Source organism: Micromesistius poutassou, assembly GCF_964030765.1.
Source record: "Micromesistius poutassou genome assembly, chromosome: 13".
Taxonomy (NCBI): Eukaryota; Metazoa; Chordata; class Actinopteri; order Gadiformes; family Gadidae; genus Micromesistius; species Micromesistius poutassou.
The window spans coordinates 12,732,371-12,746,772 of record NC_140283.1 but is presented as its reverse complement, the minus strand read 5'-3'; the positions used below and the strand labels follow the sequence as shown (position 1 = coordinate 12,746,772).

The following is a 14,402-nucleotide window of genomic DNA, read 5'->3' as shown; positions in this document are numbered from 1 at the left end:
CCCCCCGCGCCCATTATCCACGTCTGTGTGTTAATGTGTGTGTAAGTGAAAGTGACCGTGCCCTCGGGGGAATGTGTGTGATTGCAGAGAACGGACTGCGCTCTCTTTTGTGACCCTGCACGCATCCAGATGTTACGTGTTTCGCAGGAGCGCTGCATGTCAGACTAAAAGTATTCGAGCGACTCCGTGGAATTGATTGCATTTTTTTTTATAGCTTACTTAGGTCCGTTAGTCCTTGATGAATAGGCCCCAACAAGAGCCGAAAAACGTTTTAACCTGACAAAATGCCAATGATGTCCTGGAGTATTGCTGATTGACTTATCTTGTAATCTACGGGGATTCTGTCCAGTTATTTGGTCAAAATAATGGAGACTGGCAAATTGAGGACTCTTCTATTCCTGGAGATAAATGTGTTTATACTTTCGACTTTTCCGCTGTGTTTGCAAGGCCAGAGCACCGAGCATGGTAGGTTCAATAAAGCATGCTTACGTTGCAATTTGGGAGTGATGTATCACATCTGAGCATGTCTCTGTTATCATTTAAACGTGTTAAAATATCATGCTACAAATATATAGAAAATAAGTCAAACCTATAGTTCTATATATGAAAAAGTATTGGCTTTCATAAACAGGCTGATAATAGCAGAGTTATGAAGGTTTCCTTTGGCACTCACAGACCATCCTGATGGTCTGAGAGTTGTGTCCTGAGTTCTGTTTGAGATCACTGATGCAGTCATGTGTGGACTGGTAAGAATGTGTAGGCACACTCACTAATTACCACAGAGGAACAAGATGTCACATAGAACAGGACAGGACACGTATTATTAGTTTGCATATGTCAGAGTGGAAGAAAGTCCTCCGACATATTCTCTGCTTATGTATATGTGTGTGTGACCCTGTTTAAGTTAAAGTGTGTATGTGTGTGTGTTTGTGTGTTTGAGTGTATATATATGATGGTGTTTTATTCTATTCTCTGTGAATTCTGACTGTCTGTGTGTGTGTGCTCCTGTCTATCAGTGATCGATCTACTCGCTGCGTTAAACATGTCCCAGCCCATAAAAGGCATATCCAAGATCCTCGACGAAGATCCTTCTGGGTCCACAACGGCCTATAAGCTCCGCCCCAAAGCCCCCCACCTGACCCTGCCCCCTGAGTACTCCCGCCTCCTGGTCTCGGACCGGCCCGGCTCCGTGGGAGTGCACCTGGTGGGGCGGCAGGCCCCGGACTCCAGCGCCACTCTGCTCTCCTTCTCCTCCCGCTCCTCCCCTCTCCTCCAGGTAGTCTCATCCACCCGCAACAACAGCCTGCGTCTGGACTACAGGGGGACGGGGAGCGGTGCCAGGGGGCTGCAGGCCCTGTTCCTCCCAGGAGGAAACCCCTTCTCTGGGGCACGTTGGGTGCGCTTCGCCCTGGGCCTGGAGCCGGACAGAGTGAGTCTGTTTGTAGACTGTGAAGAGGCGGTCGTTGTCGGACGTCGACGGGAGGAGAGGATCGATTTGAGGGAGTTCCCTCGGGACCTGGCGGTGACTCTGGGCAGCACCACGGGAGACGGCGACAGCAAGTTCAGCGTGAGTCTCTCGCTTCCCCACCTCAAGTGCCAATTTGATCTGCATTTGAAAGGATACTGGATCATTTGCTTCGTCAACCCTGAAAAGATGCTCATCACGGTTGCTGTCTTAGACCACTTTGAAATTCTCAGCCATATTCTTTTTGAAAGAAAATGTTTTGTTGAAACCTATGTCCCAGTCTATAATTCACCTTATTCTCCGTGCACACAGGGATATTTGAAGACAGCTGAGATCTCCATAAAAGCATATGGAAGGCGTCCCTGGCATTGTCCCAATATAACAGGTACCAGTATTTTTGACAGTTTTTAACTCTTCTTTCAAAATCAAAATCAAGCTTATTCATTTCTGTAAGGAGTGATCCCTTGTCTCTATGGATAGGGCCTTTGAAGCCTCCGAGATACAAGTTCTCTAACGTGGGACTCTGTGAATCCCTTGGAGATAGTAATTGAGGGAGGGAGAAAAAGCCAGATACAAAGACACAAAGCAACATGACATGATCTATCTGCACATGGATTTAGTTAAGACTCGCATGGTAGTCTCAACTAAATCCATGTGCAGACTAAAATGCACATATGCATGAACCCATGCATGCCTATAAATATAATGAGTGTGTGTGTGTGTGTGTGTGTGTGTGTGCGCGCAAGTGTGTGTGTGTTTACTTGTTCAGGGAAGTCTATGTATATAAGCATTTTCTGGGGGGATTTCCATCTGCCAATCAAGTTCATGCCAGAGGCTACAGTATCTGGAGACACTCTTTGTCTTACCGTGGTGCCTGTCTATACCTATACCAGCACTACTGTAATTTATGGCTTCCTAGGATGAATGTTATTCAACAGTCCCCCTAGTAAAGCATGCTGGTTTACTGGGGGGACAGCAGACAGAGTGGTGTCTGTGTGGTGCAGAAGGAAGCCATAAATAAGCCTGAATACAGTGCAAATTCTGTTGAAATGCTGATGCGTTGTCTCATTAAACTTTACTGATTATTACCCCATTGGTTGTTCTGTGATTATATTTACCTGCAAAGACCACCCTGGTTGGGGTGTATGTAGCAGGCTTTCTTCAGATCTTATCTTTACCCTCCCTGAGGCAGAAATGCCCTTAAACACATTGGTCCCACAGGCCTCCTCCAAAAGGTTTTTAGAGGTTGTCGGCTTGACTTTTATGATTTTTGTGTTTGTGTTATTTCTCTTTTGCTGCCGTCCTTCTTCCGGTAATCCATCATCTATTCCCTTGTTATTCCAGATGGACCACCTTCACCAGCTCACCATGCACAGGTCCCCAGTCTGGACTCTCTGGACGACATGGGGCAGCAGGCGCTCCCGAAGGACCAGCCTCAGAGAGGTGTGGCCCTGGGGCCTCCGGGGCATCCACAGGGGGGGAGGTCGGCTTCTCCCTCCACCCAGGAAGAGGAGAGGCTGAGCGGGCTGGAGCAGAGGCTAGAGCAGATGGCCATCATGCTGGACATGGTCAAAGCCCAGGTATTCCATGCAACCTGGTGTCTACAGATAGATGTCAGATGTTGATCTATAGTCTAATTTGTGGGGCTTTGGTGATGACGATGCCAAAATATGCTGTTGATCCGTCTCTATACAATATATCTATAATCAAATCAAATGTCAAACAGAGCCTGGACATCATTGGGTCTTGGGTGTGTTTTCCACGTAGAATACAGACCTCCAGTCGCGCGTGCACAACCTGGAGGGCTGTGAATGTGTGAGGCGGCGGAAGTGCACGTGGGAGGGGCGCGAGGTGGAGGAGGGCCACCGCTGGCAGACACTCTCGAACAGCATCTGCACCTGCTCCTCGGGACAGGTCACGTGTGAGGCCAACATCGCGGGTGAGCGGCGTCCAAACCCATTTCTTCCTCTGTTCAGTCCTAAACACACACACACACACACACACACACACACAAACTCTCTCTTTCTCCCTTCAGAACCCAATACCCACTACCGCTGTGCTACCCTTATCTGTCACTAATATGGATTTCCTGCTGATGTTACGTAGCTAGTTTTCAGATGGCTGCCCTCTCCCTCGACCCCTGCATGTCTAGCCCTTGCCAAAATGGAGGCCTATGTCTCTCCTTGACCTCTAACCTTTCCAATGAATTCCGCTGCTCCTGCCCCCCGAACACGAAGGGCCCAGTGTGCCAGAGGCAGCAGAGAGAGGTACACACTGAGCTAAAGCAGACCGCTGTATTCACTAGAGGAGCTAGGTTCCTGGCATATCAGCAGAAATGTGGCTATGCTTCCCTGATAAAAGGTATAAAGGCTATTTAGGTTATTTAGCTATTTGCATTTTTTTTTTGATTCCTTTCATTTTTGGAAGTGACACAAATACAATACAAAGACACATTTACTGGTTGATTGATTGATTGATTTTATTTGACCCTTTTGATATAAAATATGAACAGCACTCTGTGTCATACATTAAAGTACATAAATAGTTATTTCCACTTATTTCCATTGTGGTCCCTGATGGTAACATGTTTGAAATGACAAACATGCCAATTGTATGTTTCATCACCTGACAGGTCTCCAAAACCTTTGAAATGCTGGAGGTGGGTCACAATCATAAGTGAAACTAGCAGGTTCCACTTATGATGTTTAATGTTGTCGCTTATTAGTCTCCTTGTTCCTTATAGTTCTTTAGTGCTTGTCTTGTGTTTCTCTTAGTAGATTCTCAATACAGGTAGGTATTGAATGGTAGGCCAGTGGTGTAAATGGCATTAGTTATGTGTTTAGAAACCATAGCTTTGTGTGTGCCTGTTGCATGTCAGTTGGTTTGTCCGTCGGTTGGTTATGGAACGACCTAGATCAGTCTGTGTGTGCTCTTGTTCCTAGTCCATGTTGTCCATAAGTTATGATGCTAGTTTATTCCTGCAAACTGTGGCTTTATAAGGAATAAGGATGGGGGATAAGCATCATGGGTAAGAGGCCGTAAGAGGATTCCTGCACTCCTCTCCATCTCTAGGCATGCTGGGAACCGAGGCCAGAGAAAGTCTGTGAGGGCAGACGCTCAATTCAACACCGCTGGGCTTTTAATCCCATCTCTGGCCTCTGTGAAGTCTTCTTATTCTGCTCTGGGACCAGTCGCAACAACTTCCCCTCCCATAGCGCCTGTAGGGACCAGTGCATGCTGGGAGCCTGCTGCATCCGAAAACCCAAACCCAAACCCAAACTCCCTTTCAATGGCCAGAGTGACTCCTGGCAAATCAAATACAACGTATCCAACGCTATTCCGAGTAAGAGTGCGGAGGGAAACTGCGATGAAGACTCCCATTTCATGTACACCTGCAAGTACCTTTCCCGGCCTCGCTGCAAGGCCTTGGTGAAGGGCCTTCCAGGTGGGGCTGCGGTGGTGAGCTTCTCCCCTGGGGAAAAGTGTTCGGAGGTGGGCTGTGGGGAAGGCTGTGCCTGCCTCTCCAACCAGAACCAGCACCACGGGCAGTACAGCCAGAGGCTCAAGCAAGGCTGCGAAGAGGGTGTGTGCGTGCTCATTGGTGGAAATGGTGACTGTGTTTGTTCACACTTGACCCGGCGAAAGGAGATCAGAGACCTGACGATGAAAGAAGTGAAGCTTTACCAGCGGGCTGTAAGAAGACTGCATGCTAAACCAGGTATGCAAATGCTACATCACAGAGTAACTACTGTATATGCTATGCTACGTGCTTGCAACCTTTAAAAGGTTAAAAACATGCTAGGCTAAGAAGTTAATAATTGATTAAGACTGAGACTTTAAACATTTTCAAGTAAGTTATGCTGCTCGGATAGGATGTGTTAAGCTGGATTTAGAGCGCTCCTCACAACACGATGCCAAGATCAACACACAACGCGGATCTCCGCAGATCTTCCTGCATTTATACTTCCACGTCAAGTTAAAGGGAACACATTGGCCGTAAAGCGCTTCTGACTCCCAACTGACAAGCTTGCCTGCACTATTGAAGATATGTTATATGGAGATGTTTTACATTTCGGCTGTCTCTATTAACATATCAAAGCTAATAAATAACGTAATCGTCATGAGACGATAGTCAATGGGTTACAGGATTGTTGCTCTCTAAATGGACTAGTTGCATGCAGCTAATGCCTGCTCATCTGTTATTGGTCGAAGTCTTGCCTAAGGATTCAGCATTCATATGCATGTATCTGATTATGGAGATAAGTGTTGCGGTGAACCTCCAAGCGATGTGTCTAAAACATCTGGGTTGACTGCACATCTTAACGTAGGAGTAGGTTTGCGACCGGCACAGAGGTCATGTAAAGGGCTCTGAGTAGCGATGCGGAACGTTGCGGCTCTTGCATACCGTCACAACCGACACAAGAGTCGAATCTGGTCTTTAATGGATGCCACTTATAGTTTACTATGTGGTTTACTCATTAAAGACCACTAAGCCACTAAGACCACTAGTTTCAATGATATTATTGGTTAAGCAGCAGCTTTAACATTTACACGACAGAAAACAAAATAATATTGTTTTTTATGTCTGTTAAATGTTAGCCATAGTTCATGAATGGGTGATCATGCCTTCAAGCGCGCACGTGTGTGTGTGTGTGTGTGTGTGTGTGTGTGTGTGTGTTTGCGTGCCTTTGCATTTAAATGCAATGTAGCGATATGGGAGGACTTTGTCCAGCTGAGAGCCGAGTTCTCACCCCAGGCAGGGGGTCACGCCGATTTCCTGCCCTGGCACCGCTACTTCCTGCGTCTCTTGGAGCGCAAGCTGCAGTCTCTGTCACCATGCCAACTGGCCATTCCGTATTTTGAGTGGACGGTGGACTCGGGCTCCATGGCGTCCTCCGAGGCCTGGCAGGCCGGTCTGTTTGGGGGCGACGGCGATCCGGGGTCGGAGTGCGTCCACCAACATCACTTCAGCAGCGGGACCGCCCGCTCCCGCTGGAGCCCCTGTCTCAGGCGGCGCTTCAACGCTTCGGTTTGACCCAGCATTCTTTACCGCACATCTTCCGTAGCTAGCCGTTGTGTCTTAGTCTCAAGCCCCGTTCAGTTATGTAGAGCCGTGTGTCCAGCTATACTCTGAACACTCAAACACACTTTGAACACTTGCCTTTGTATGCAATGCATGAGGCTGAATTTGTGTCAATGCTGGTTAAAATGAGATATGGTCATGCGGCATTGGCTCGGTCCCGTACTCGACTAATCAAACCACTCAAAGAAATATCGACTCGATCAGCTTGACGTTATTGTTCGGCTGTGGGTGCTCTCGTAGGTCACGCCATTTAACTCCTCTGTCTCGGGTGCTGTCACTGTGTTTAATCAGGTATGGCTCCCAGATGCTGTGGACTTCCAGATGGCTCTGAACCTAGATGATTTCAAACTGTTCTCCGGCACCCTGCAGACATTCTCCGGGCTCTTCAGGTTGTGGGTCGGGGGCCACATGGGGTCCCCTCTGGCCGCCTACGACCCTCTGTACCTCTCGCATATGGCCTTCATGGACAAGGTCTGGACCCAATGGCAGGAGAAACACCAGCTAGTCCACGGAGCCGGCGGCGGTCCCAGAGAGGAAGACCGCGGCCGCAACGCCCTCTATCCCCACCTCCACAGACACATGAAGATGAAGCCGTTTGACGTCACCCCCGACGAGCTCATGTCCTCCCCGGTCCAGCTCTGCGTTGTGTACGTTCCCATCACCATCGGTGCGCCGTGCAACGTGACACCGTCGCAGACACACACCCAGCCCGTCAACCACACGGATTCCGCCGGTCAAAAGAGGGACAAGAAGCAAGGATTGGGCAAACGCGACGCAAACCACGACCGCACGGACAGCGGCGCCTTCAACGGGTTCGGTTTTGACGCGGAGGGATACGACCGCCAAGGCTACGACCGCAGCGGGTGGGACAGGGGGGGCTTCGGCCGGGACGGGTTCAACCGAGACTTCCTCGACAAGGAGGGACACAACGTGTTCGGCTTCAACCGCTACGGACTGAACCGCTCCAACGTCAGCTGGTTCGGCGAACGCTTGGACGGGGGATCCACGCGGAAAGGGAAACGCGAGGAGGACGGAGACGACCGAGGGGAAGAGGCGATCGACTACCGGACGGAGGCGGAGGCGTGGCAGGTTCTGTCGGAGCACTTCGGGGACAGCGGCTACAGCGTGCACGGCTTCGACCCCTTGGGCTTGGACAGCGGCGGCTTCGACGCCTTCGGTTTCCGGACGGACGGCTACGACAAGGACGACTGCAACTGGTTCTTCAACGGGCCGCACTACCTGCGCTTCTACTTTCACACGCAGCAGCAGCTGCTGGCGTCCAGCGCCGCCGCCCTGAGCCGCGTGCCGCGCACGTGCCCCCCGGTCCCGCCGCTGCCCGCGCACTGGGCCGCGCGGGACTGGATGAGCCCGGACGCGCAGGCCACAGGCGCTCCGGTCGGCCGACCCAGAGAGGAAGGGGCGGGACGAAAGGAAACGTACGCCGATGATTCCGCCGCGGTGACACCCGATAGGCTGGATTTGTGGCTGCCCATCACGCCGGATGACAGGTATGCGGAAGTGTCGAGACAAAGGGAAATATGTCGGCGGCAGAGATGATGTTTGTTGTGTTGCCTGATCCAAATTGCCTCTGATCATTTCTTACAGGATGTGTTTCAAGCTCCACTGGTTCAGTGGCTGTCCCCTTGGCTCTGGGCCAATCACCTGCCCTGACCTCTGTCAGCAGGCCCGTTGCCATGACTACCCCGGGGCAATTTGCCACATGCACAACTGTGGCTCCTGTTTCACAGAGTGGCTGGACGCCGCCACAGGAAGCCATGTCGAATGCAACGGCTGGTAGCCACTAAAGTTGACCCCAGGACGCTTTCCATGTAAACAGCAAGAGAACCCCAGAGTCCCCCACAGCCAGCTGGTTCTGCTGGCCCCAAAAGGCACCGTTTTGAAGAACCGAAACCTCTCCCAAAACACAACACTGTTCGTTATCATCATTACAGCTGCAATTCTCCACTTACTTTTTTTAAGTGAATGCAATTCATGGATTGCATTGGTTTCATCATGGGTCTGTTTGTATTTTGTCTCTAGATGAAGATTCTATTCTACAAGATTCTAGAAGATTTCCAGCGGTGCCATGATCTGTGTTTGCTGAAGCGACTCATTATTTGTGTTTTTTTGTATTCAAACCAGCAGTGGTCAGAGTTTACACAAGAAGTTTGGAGAACAACAAGCCATTTGAATTAAAAGGGCAATACTGGTCTGGTGGATCAAATCCATCTTAAGCGTCTCATACGGCATCTCTTACCAATGCCATTTATCAAAATATCTTTGTTCTACTGATTCTGCTGAAGAGTTTTTAGTGCAAGCACGCTTTCGCCCATCAATGTAAGCAATACTAATTGAGCAATTGTCTTTGGGAATCAATGTGTTTCGTGTGAGTTCAGAGTTTGTGAAAGTTCGGGGGGGGAAATAAGGGTGTAAAAGTACTTGACAAAATGTCTTATCTCAAAAATCAAAGTTCTACTGTCACATTTGCCACACATTTACTACATTTGTGGCAGGCATGCTCTTGCTACATGCTCATAGGCAGAATCAGTGCATCAAATGCATTTTGACACATTATAATGGTAACAGATTTTTTTGTGAAGCCACGAGATGCAGTCAGATGATTTATTCCCCCAGATTTAGTCTTTAAAGTTATAAATGCATTGCCATTCATATATGTGACGAACCAAGAAATTTAATTGCCATTTTGTATTGATTCATGTGAATCGGGTAAGACAAAGGGAGGTATATTATGAGACACTCTTTCAGCCTACTCTCTGTGGAAACAACCTCATTAGGCATGAAGAATTTGCAGGGAATTCAAATTTTTAGAGTTGAAATCATAAAAAATACGCTAAATGTTGCAGTCAATGAAACCATTTTAAGGCTCTTGTCCCCCTAGTAGTATGTTTAGCTCTTCTTCAAGTTCCTTCTCAAGTTTTCCAGTATATTGTAAATGATATAGACATGCCGAGTGGGTGCACACACTGAGTCACTGTCGCAGGGGAATAGTTTATAAAACCCAGTGTCTAGTCACTCTTGTCTTCTCCCCCCTGTCCCCCTCTCACCCATCTCCCGACTCTCTCTAATTGTTTGTGCATGTGTTTGCCCCGAGCCCCCATGGGTAGACCTCCACTGGATAGACACCCATAGACACACACACACTCGCCCCCGACACTTTGATCTTATGCATGCCTGGTCAGAGGAAATGCCTGTTGGCTGCTGGCACAGTAGGCAGCCTCACTAACCCCTCGCTCTATTATTATGTCCCCCCACCCTCTCTCTCTCGCTCTCTCTCTCTCTCTCTCTCTCTCTCTCTGTCTTTCTCTGTCTCTCGTGCACACACACACACACACACACACACACAGACACATACACATCCTTTATTACACCGCCTCCTTTCCTCAATCCAATGTTTTTAATAAAAACAAATGTCCACTGAAACCACCAGGCATGACTCCGATGTTTGAAAACTCATCAGAAAAAAACAAATGTAGCCAGATCAACCCCCCAGTGTCTAGGTTCAACCTCCAACCCTGACCGCCCCAAACCAAATACTGAACGAATCCAACCAAAAAACAAGCAGAGGGAATCCTGATCCCGTCTCATTAAAAGTGACCCATGTCTGCTCTTCTCCTGGCATCGAGTTTCTCCCTCGGTAACGAACCACTCAGGGTTAATGGCCCTAGTTGTTCCACAGCTGGGGGGCTGCTGCAGCCTCTCTCCTGGCTCCCCTAGCATTAAAACGCTGCATGTGGGCGTGGGAGAACATTACATCAGTCCCACGTGGTCCCCCCTGTGTTTACTGGACTCAAAGCAGAGCCAGATGTTCCCCCGGGAACATGTGGAGATGTTCTGACCGGGAACAGAAGAGGACAGTGTAGCGAGAGAGAGAGAGAAATACATAAATGTGTATTTTCTTAGCTGCTCTTAAGACCACGCAAGCGCATATAGCTTGATGAAATGAAGGATTCATTGAAAAATATGTTGTGGCTGCGGGTGTGGTGTTTTCCAGGCAATCACCAGGACGGGTGCACCTTTAATACATCCTGCACATACACACATGCACGCACGCACACACACACACACACAAACACGCGCAGTGTTTATGTGTGGAGTGACTGTGGTTGTATGTCGTCCTCAGGTTGTGATCTGGATGGGGTCCAGCAGAATGTTTCCACTGCAGATGGATGTGTGATCTGCACCTGTAGGGTGAGTGTCTGTTACGCACCGCCTCGGATGAGTAGTACACAGACACACACACACACACACACACACACACACACACACACACACAAGGCCTAACATTACCATCACCTCCACTGTCTGCAGGGGGGTCAGAGGGACTGCTCCCCTGTCTCCTGTCCACCTCTCCTCTGCTCCCAGAAAGAGAGCATACCTGGAAAATGCTGCCAGCGATGCAAAGGTCAGAGGTCATCATTAACCACCCTCCATGTGGCCGGTTAACAGCAGCCATTTCCCTCATAACTAACCCGCTTTGACAAGTATTGTTGATTGAATTTATCATTTGTAATACTGCTTTTCATCATAATATATATTTTTTATTTTTATCCTCATCGTTCCATGGTGTGTGTGTGTGTGTGTGTATTAGGAATTTGATGAAGTATCTCCCAGTGCTAACTGCTGTGTGTGTGTGTGTGTGTGTGTGTGTGTGTGTGTGTGTGTGCGTGTGCAGGCTGTGTCCACACAGGGGTTCAATATGATAGTGGATCAAAGTGGAGACCGGCGGGGAGTCCGTGTGATGTGTGCAGCTGTGAGGTGGGTATGTCTGACTCCTCGTCAGCGGAACTGTTACAACTACAACAACAGCTCAGTTAGCGGCCGTGTTAACATTGCCATACACCCTGCTCTACACTAGGATCTGCTTTCAGTCGAGACAAGTGAATACACAGTGTCTGTCGCTACGTCAGGTGTCGTGTTCTCGCAGCACGTTTAGAAAACACACATCGGCCGCATCTTAAAACATTTTGTCTTCTTGGGCTGTACTGCGAGTCTATTGGGCGTATCTGAAATAGTTCAAACGGCTTCAGCTTCAAAGTCAGTCTCATCCACGGCAACGTGTCGCCAAGTCAGGCGCCTCGCCCTTCCCCTCCCTCAAATGGCTCCCTCAAAAGACGCTTCTCCAGCGTCTTTTGAGGGACGCAAGTCTCAAGTGAAAGCACCTTTAGATAAAACATCATCATTAGAATAAACCATCATCATAAGTCGTATCATAACAGTTGATCTGTATTCAACCCCAATTATAGCTAGAAATACAGTATGTATAAGTTACATTTTCCCTAAATCTGAGCTCTCTTCTCGTCTCACACTGATCAAATAAAATAGTAAAATAATAAAACAGTGTTCTGCAGTACCGGGAGATGAGAGGCAGCATACGGAGGAGGTTATTGTGTTTCCCCTGTGACCAGGACGGCCGGGTACTCTGTGAGAGAGAGAGCTGCCAGACGGCCTGTACCAACCCGGCCTCTCCTCCTGCTCACGCCTGCTGCCCAGCGTGTGATGGTAGGGCTCCACACCTACAGCCTCAGCATCCATGGTGGTCATTGGGATTGCTGAAATCTTATACATTGTGTGTGTGTGTGTCTATGTGTCTGTGTGCGTGTGTTTGTGTGTGTGTGTGCGTGTGTGTGTGTGTGTGTGTGTGTGTGTGTGTGTGTCTTGCAGGTTGTGGTTTGAATGGCCGGGATTTCCCCAACGGCGCATCAATCCCATTCGGAGACCGTTGCCAGACGTGTACATGTGTGGTCAGACAGCGTTCCTTTTCCTCTCTCGTCTCTTTTACACACACACACACACACACCACTGTTAAAGATGACTTTGTTCTTCTCATTCTGCAGAAGGGAAACATTGCGTGCGCTCCGCTCCCCTGCCCGACCCTCACCTGTGTGAACCCTGTGCATCGCCATGGAGACTGCTGCCCCTCGTAAGCCACAGACAGCATCGCCTGCCACCTCCGTCTATGTCCACACTACTGTTATCCATCGACCAAATAACACAGGCATACACACCCAGCACCAACTTAGTTAGTGTACTCCAGTACAATAGTGTTCTACCTATACCACATTGTCCACTGCCTGGAAATACAGGGTCACATTAAACTCACACTCTAGAACATTACATCTTGTCTTTGTCTGTACCAGGATTTCACAGAACTTATTAATTGAGTAAACTGCACCTTTTAATAGTTTGGATGCATGTCAGGCATCATCTGTAGAGCCCTTTGGGTTGTCATGGTCGCCAGTGAGTAACTAGTGTAACGCTGCAGTCCTTGTGTCCTGTGGTGCGTGTTCCCTGCAGCTGCGGACAGTGTGACTATGAGTCGGAGGTGTATCTGGACGGACAGGACGTCCCATCCAGAGCAGATCCCTGCCTCCGCTGTCGGTGCTCGGTGAGTAACCACGACGACAACAACAACAACAACAACAGCAACAGCAACAGCTACAGCAACTGCGGTCCTCCACAGGGTGGTCCATGTAGGGCGGAGCACAGGAAGAAGGTTGTTAACTTCCACAGACAGCTGACCTGTGGGAGCAATTAATCCGAAAAACAGGAGAACACATTTGTGAAGGGAAATGCTCTGTGGGAATTTCTGTTTTCAGTTTGACGACGTCTGCCACTTTATGACTTTTTAATAACACTAATAATTCATTGCATTTATGAGAAACCTTTCACGACACCAAAAGCACTTTCCATAGAGTTTGTGTGCGTGTGTGTGTGTTTGTGTGTGTGTGTGTGTGTGTGTGTGTGTGTGTGTGTGTGTGTGTGTGTGTGTGTGTGTGTGTGTGTTTGGGATTGGGGGGACCTGGGTGACAGCTGCCAGTATGCGCCACAATGCTCACCACACACCAGCTATCACTGTGGAGAGGTGAGGAGTGATGAAACTATCCAACTGGAGACCAGGCGATGATTAGGGGGCCATGTCAGTACAAGAGCCAGCTTAGGAGTTGGGGTCAGGAGACCGCTGTCAACACCTCTAACTTTGGGACGAGTGCCATGGGATCTTTGGTGACCACAGGGAGTCAGGACCGTCTCATCCTAAAGACGGTGCACTTCAACAGGGCTTGAGAGTCCCTGTCTCTGTCATTCAGTATTAGGGATATTACATAGGCCAGAGGGATTAGCACCCTTTACTGGTCCTACAACACCTCCACCAGCACCTTGTGGTCTCCCATCCATGGAGGGACCCATCCAGCCCTGCTTGGCTTGCAGAAACCTGCAGTGCCAGGCCGGTAGCCAGTAAGATACGATCTTCTTGGCACATTTCTTACATGCCGTCTCCTCCCTGAATTTTTGGGGGAATCCTTCGAGCCTGTCAAACACATGTGTGTGAACGCTTCTCAATGGGTGAGAAACATAGGGAGGGGGGAGCAGAGAGGGGCGGGGACATTTTTGGGTGTTGAGTTTCATAATCTTGCTTTTCTTTGCGTTTTTCTGTCTCTGTCTTTTCTCTCTCTATCTCTCAAATGGTATCCACTGCAGCTTTCATGCTATTGTCAAGTTAAGGTAGTTAATATAATGTACAATAAACTATTAGGAATAACAGATTATATGCACCTACTGTATATCTTCACAAATGAGCTTCCTTTTTCCTTTTAGTGTTCAGAATAAAATGCCTCCTCGGCTTGACTCCTTACTTCTCTCCCTTTCTTGGGTCTAGGCAGGGGAGGTGTCTTGTGAGCGCCTGGATGCGTTGTGTCCCACGCTGCCATGCAGCCACCCTGCCAAGCCCAGGGGACAGTGTTGTCCTAGCTGTGACAGTGAGTACCTCATCCCTCCTGGAGACACAAATTCAATTAACAAGGGCTTTATCGCCACGGAAAGACTGCATACAAAAAT

The 14,402-nt window shown here is 48.9% G+C and overlaps 2 protein-coding genes across 2 annotated transcripts in view; both read left to right on the top strand.

Annotated features, from left to right (window-relative positions):
• Positions 1 to 1,042: 1,042 nt before the first annotated feature.
• kcp (kielin cysteine rich BMP regulator) overlaps positions 1,043 to 14,402 on the top strand; it is a gene marked incomplete at both ends in the record, with an annotated part of 31,078 nt that continues 17,718 nt past the window's right edge. Inside the window, 12 exons of the mRNA XM_084477896.1 lie at positions 1,043 to 1,567; positions 1,778 to 1,850; positions 2,810 to 3,045; positions 3,233 to 3,404; positions 10,690 to 10,757; positions 10,878 to 10,971; positions 11,242 to 11,324; positions 11,975 to 12,068; positions 12,231 to 12,310; positions 12,404 to 12,489; positions 12,864 to 12,954; positions 14,224 to 14,323. Coding sequence (XP_084334022.1) covers positions 1,043 to 1,567; positions 1,778 to 1,850; positions 2,810 to 3,045; positions 3,233 to 3,404; positions 10,690 to 10,757; positions 10,878 to 10,971; positions 11,242 to 11,324; positions 11,975 to 12,068; positions 12,231 to 12,310; positions 12,404 to 12,489; positions 12,864 to 12,954; positions 14,224 to 14,323 — 1,702 coding nt within the window. The remainder of the gene's footprint in view (positions 1,568 to 1,777; positions 1,851 to 2,809; positions 3,046 to 3,232; positions 3,405 to 10,689; positions 10,758 to 10,877; positions 10,972 to 11,241; positions 11,325 to 11,974; positions 12,069 to 12,230; positions 12,311 to 12,403; positions 12,490 to 12,863; positions 12,955 to 14,223; positions 14,324 to 14,402) is intronic.
• On the top strand, positions 4,116 to 8,346 carry LOC311357746 (uncharacterized protein; the record flags this gene model as incomplete). The annotated part of the gene is made up of 5 exons (XM_084477787.1): positions 4,116 to 4,124; positions 4,538 to 5,183; positions 6,175 to 6,494; positions 6,840 to 8,056; positions 8,154 to 8,346. The coding sequence occupies 5 exons, from the start codon at positions 4,116 to 4,118 to the stop codon at positions 8,344 to 8,346; spliced, it is 2,385 nt and encodes a 794-aa protein (XP_084333913.1).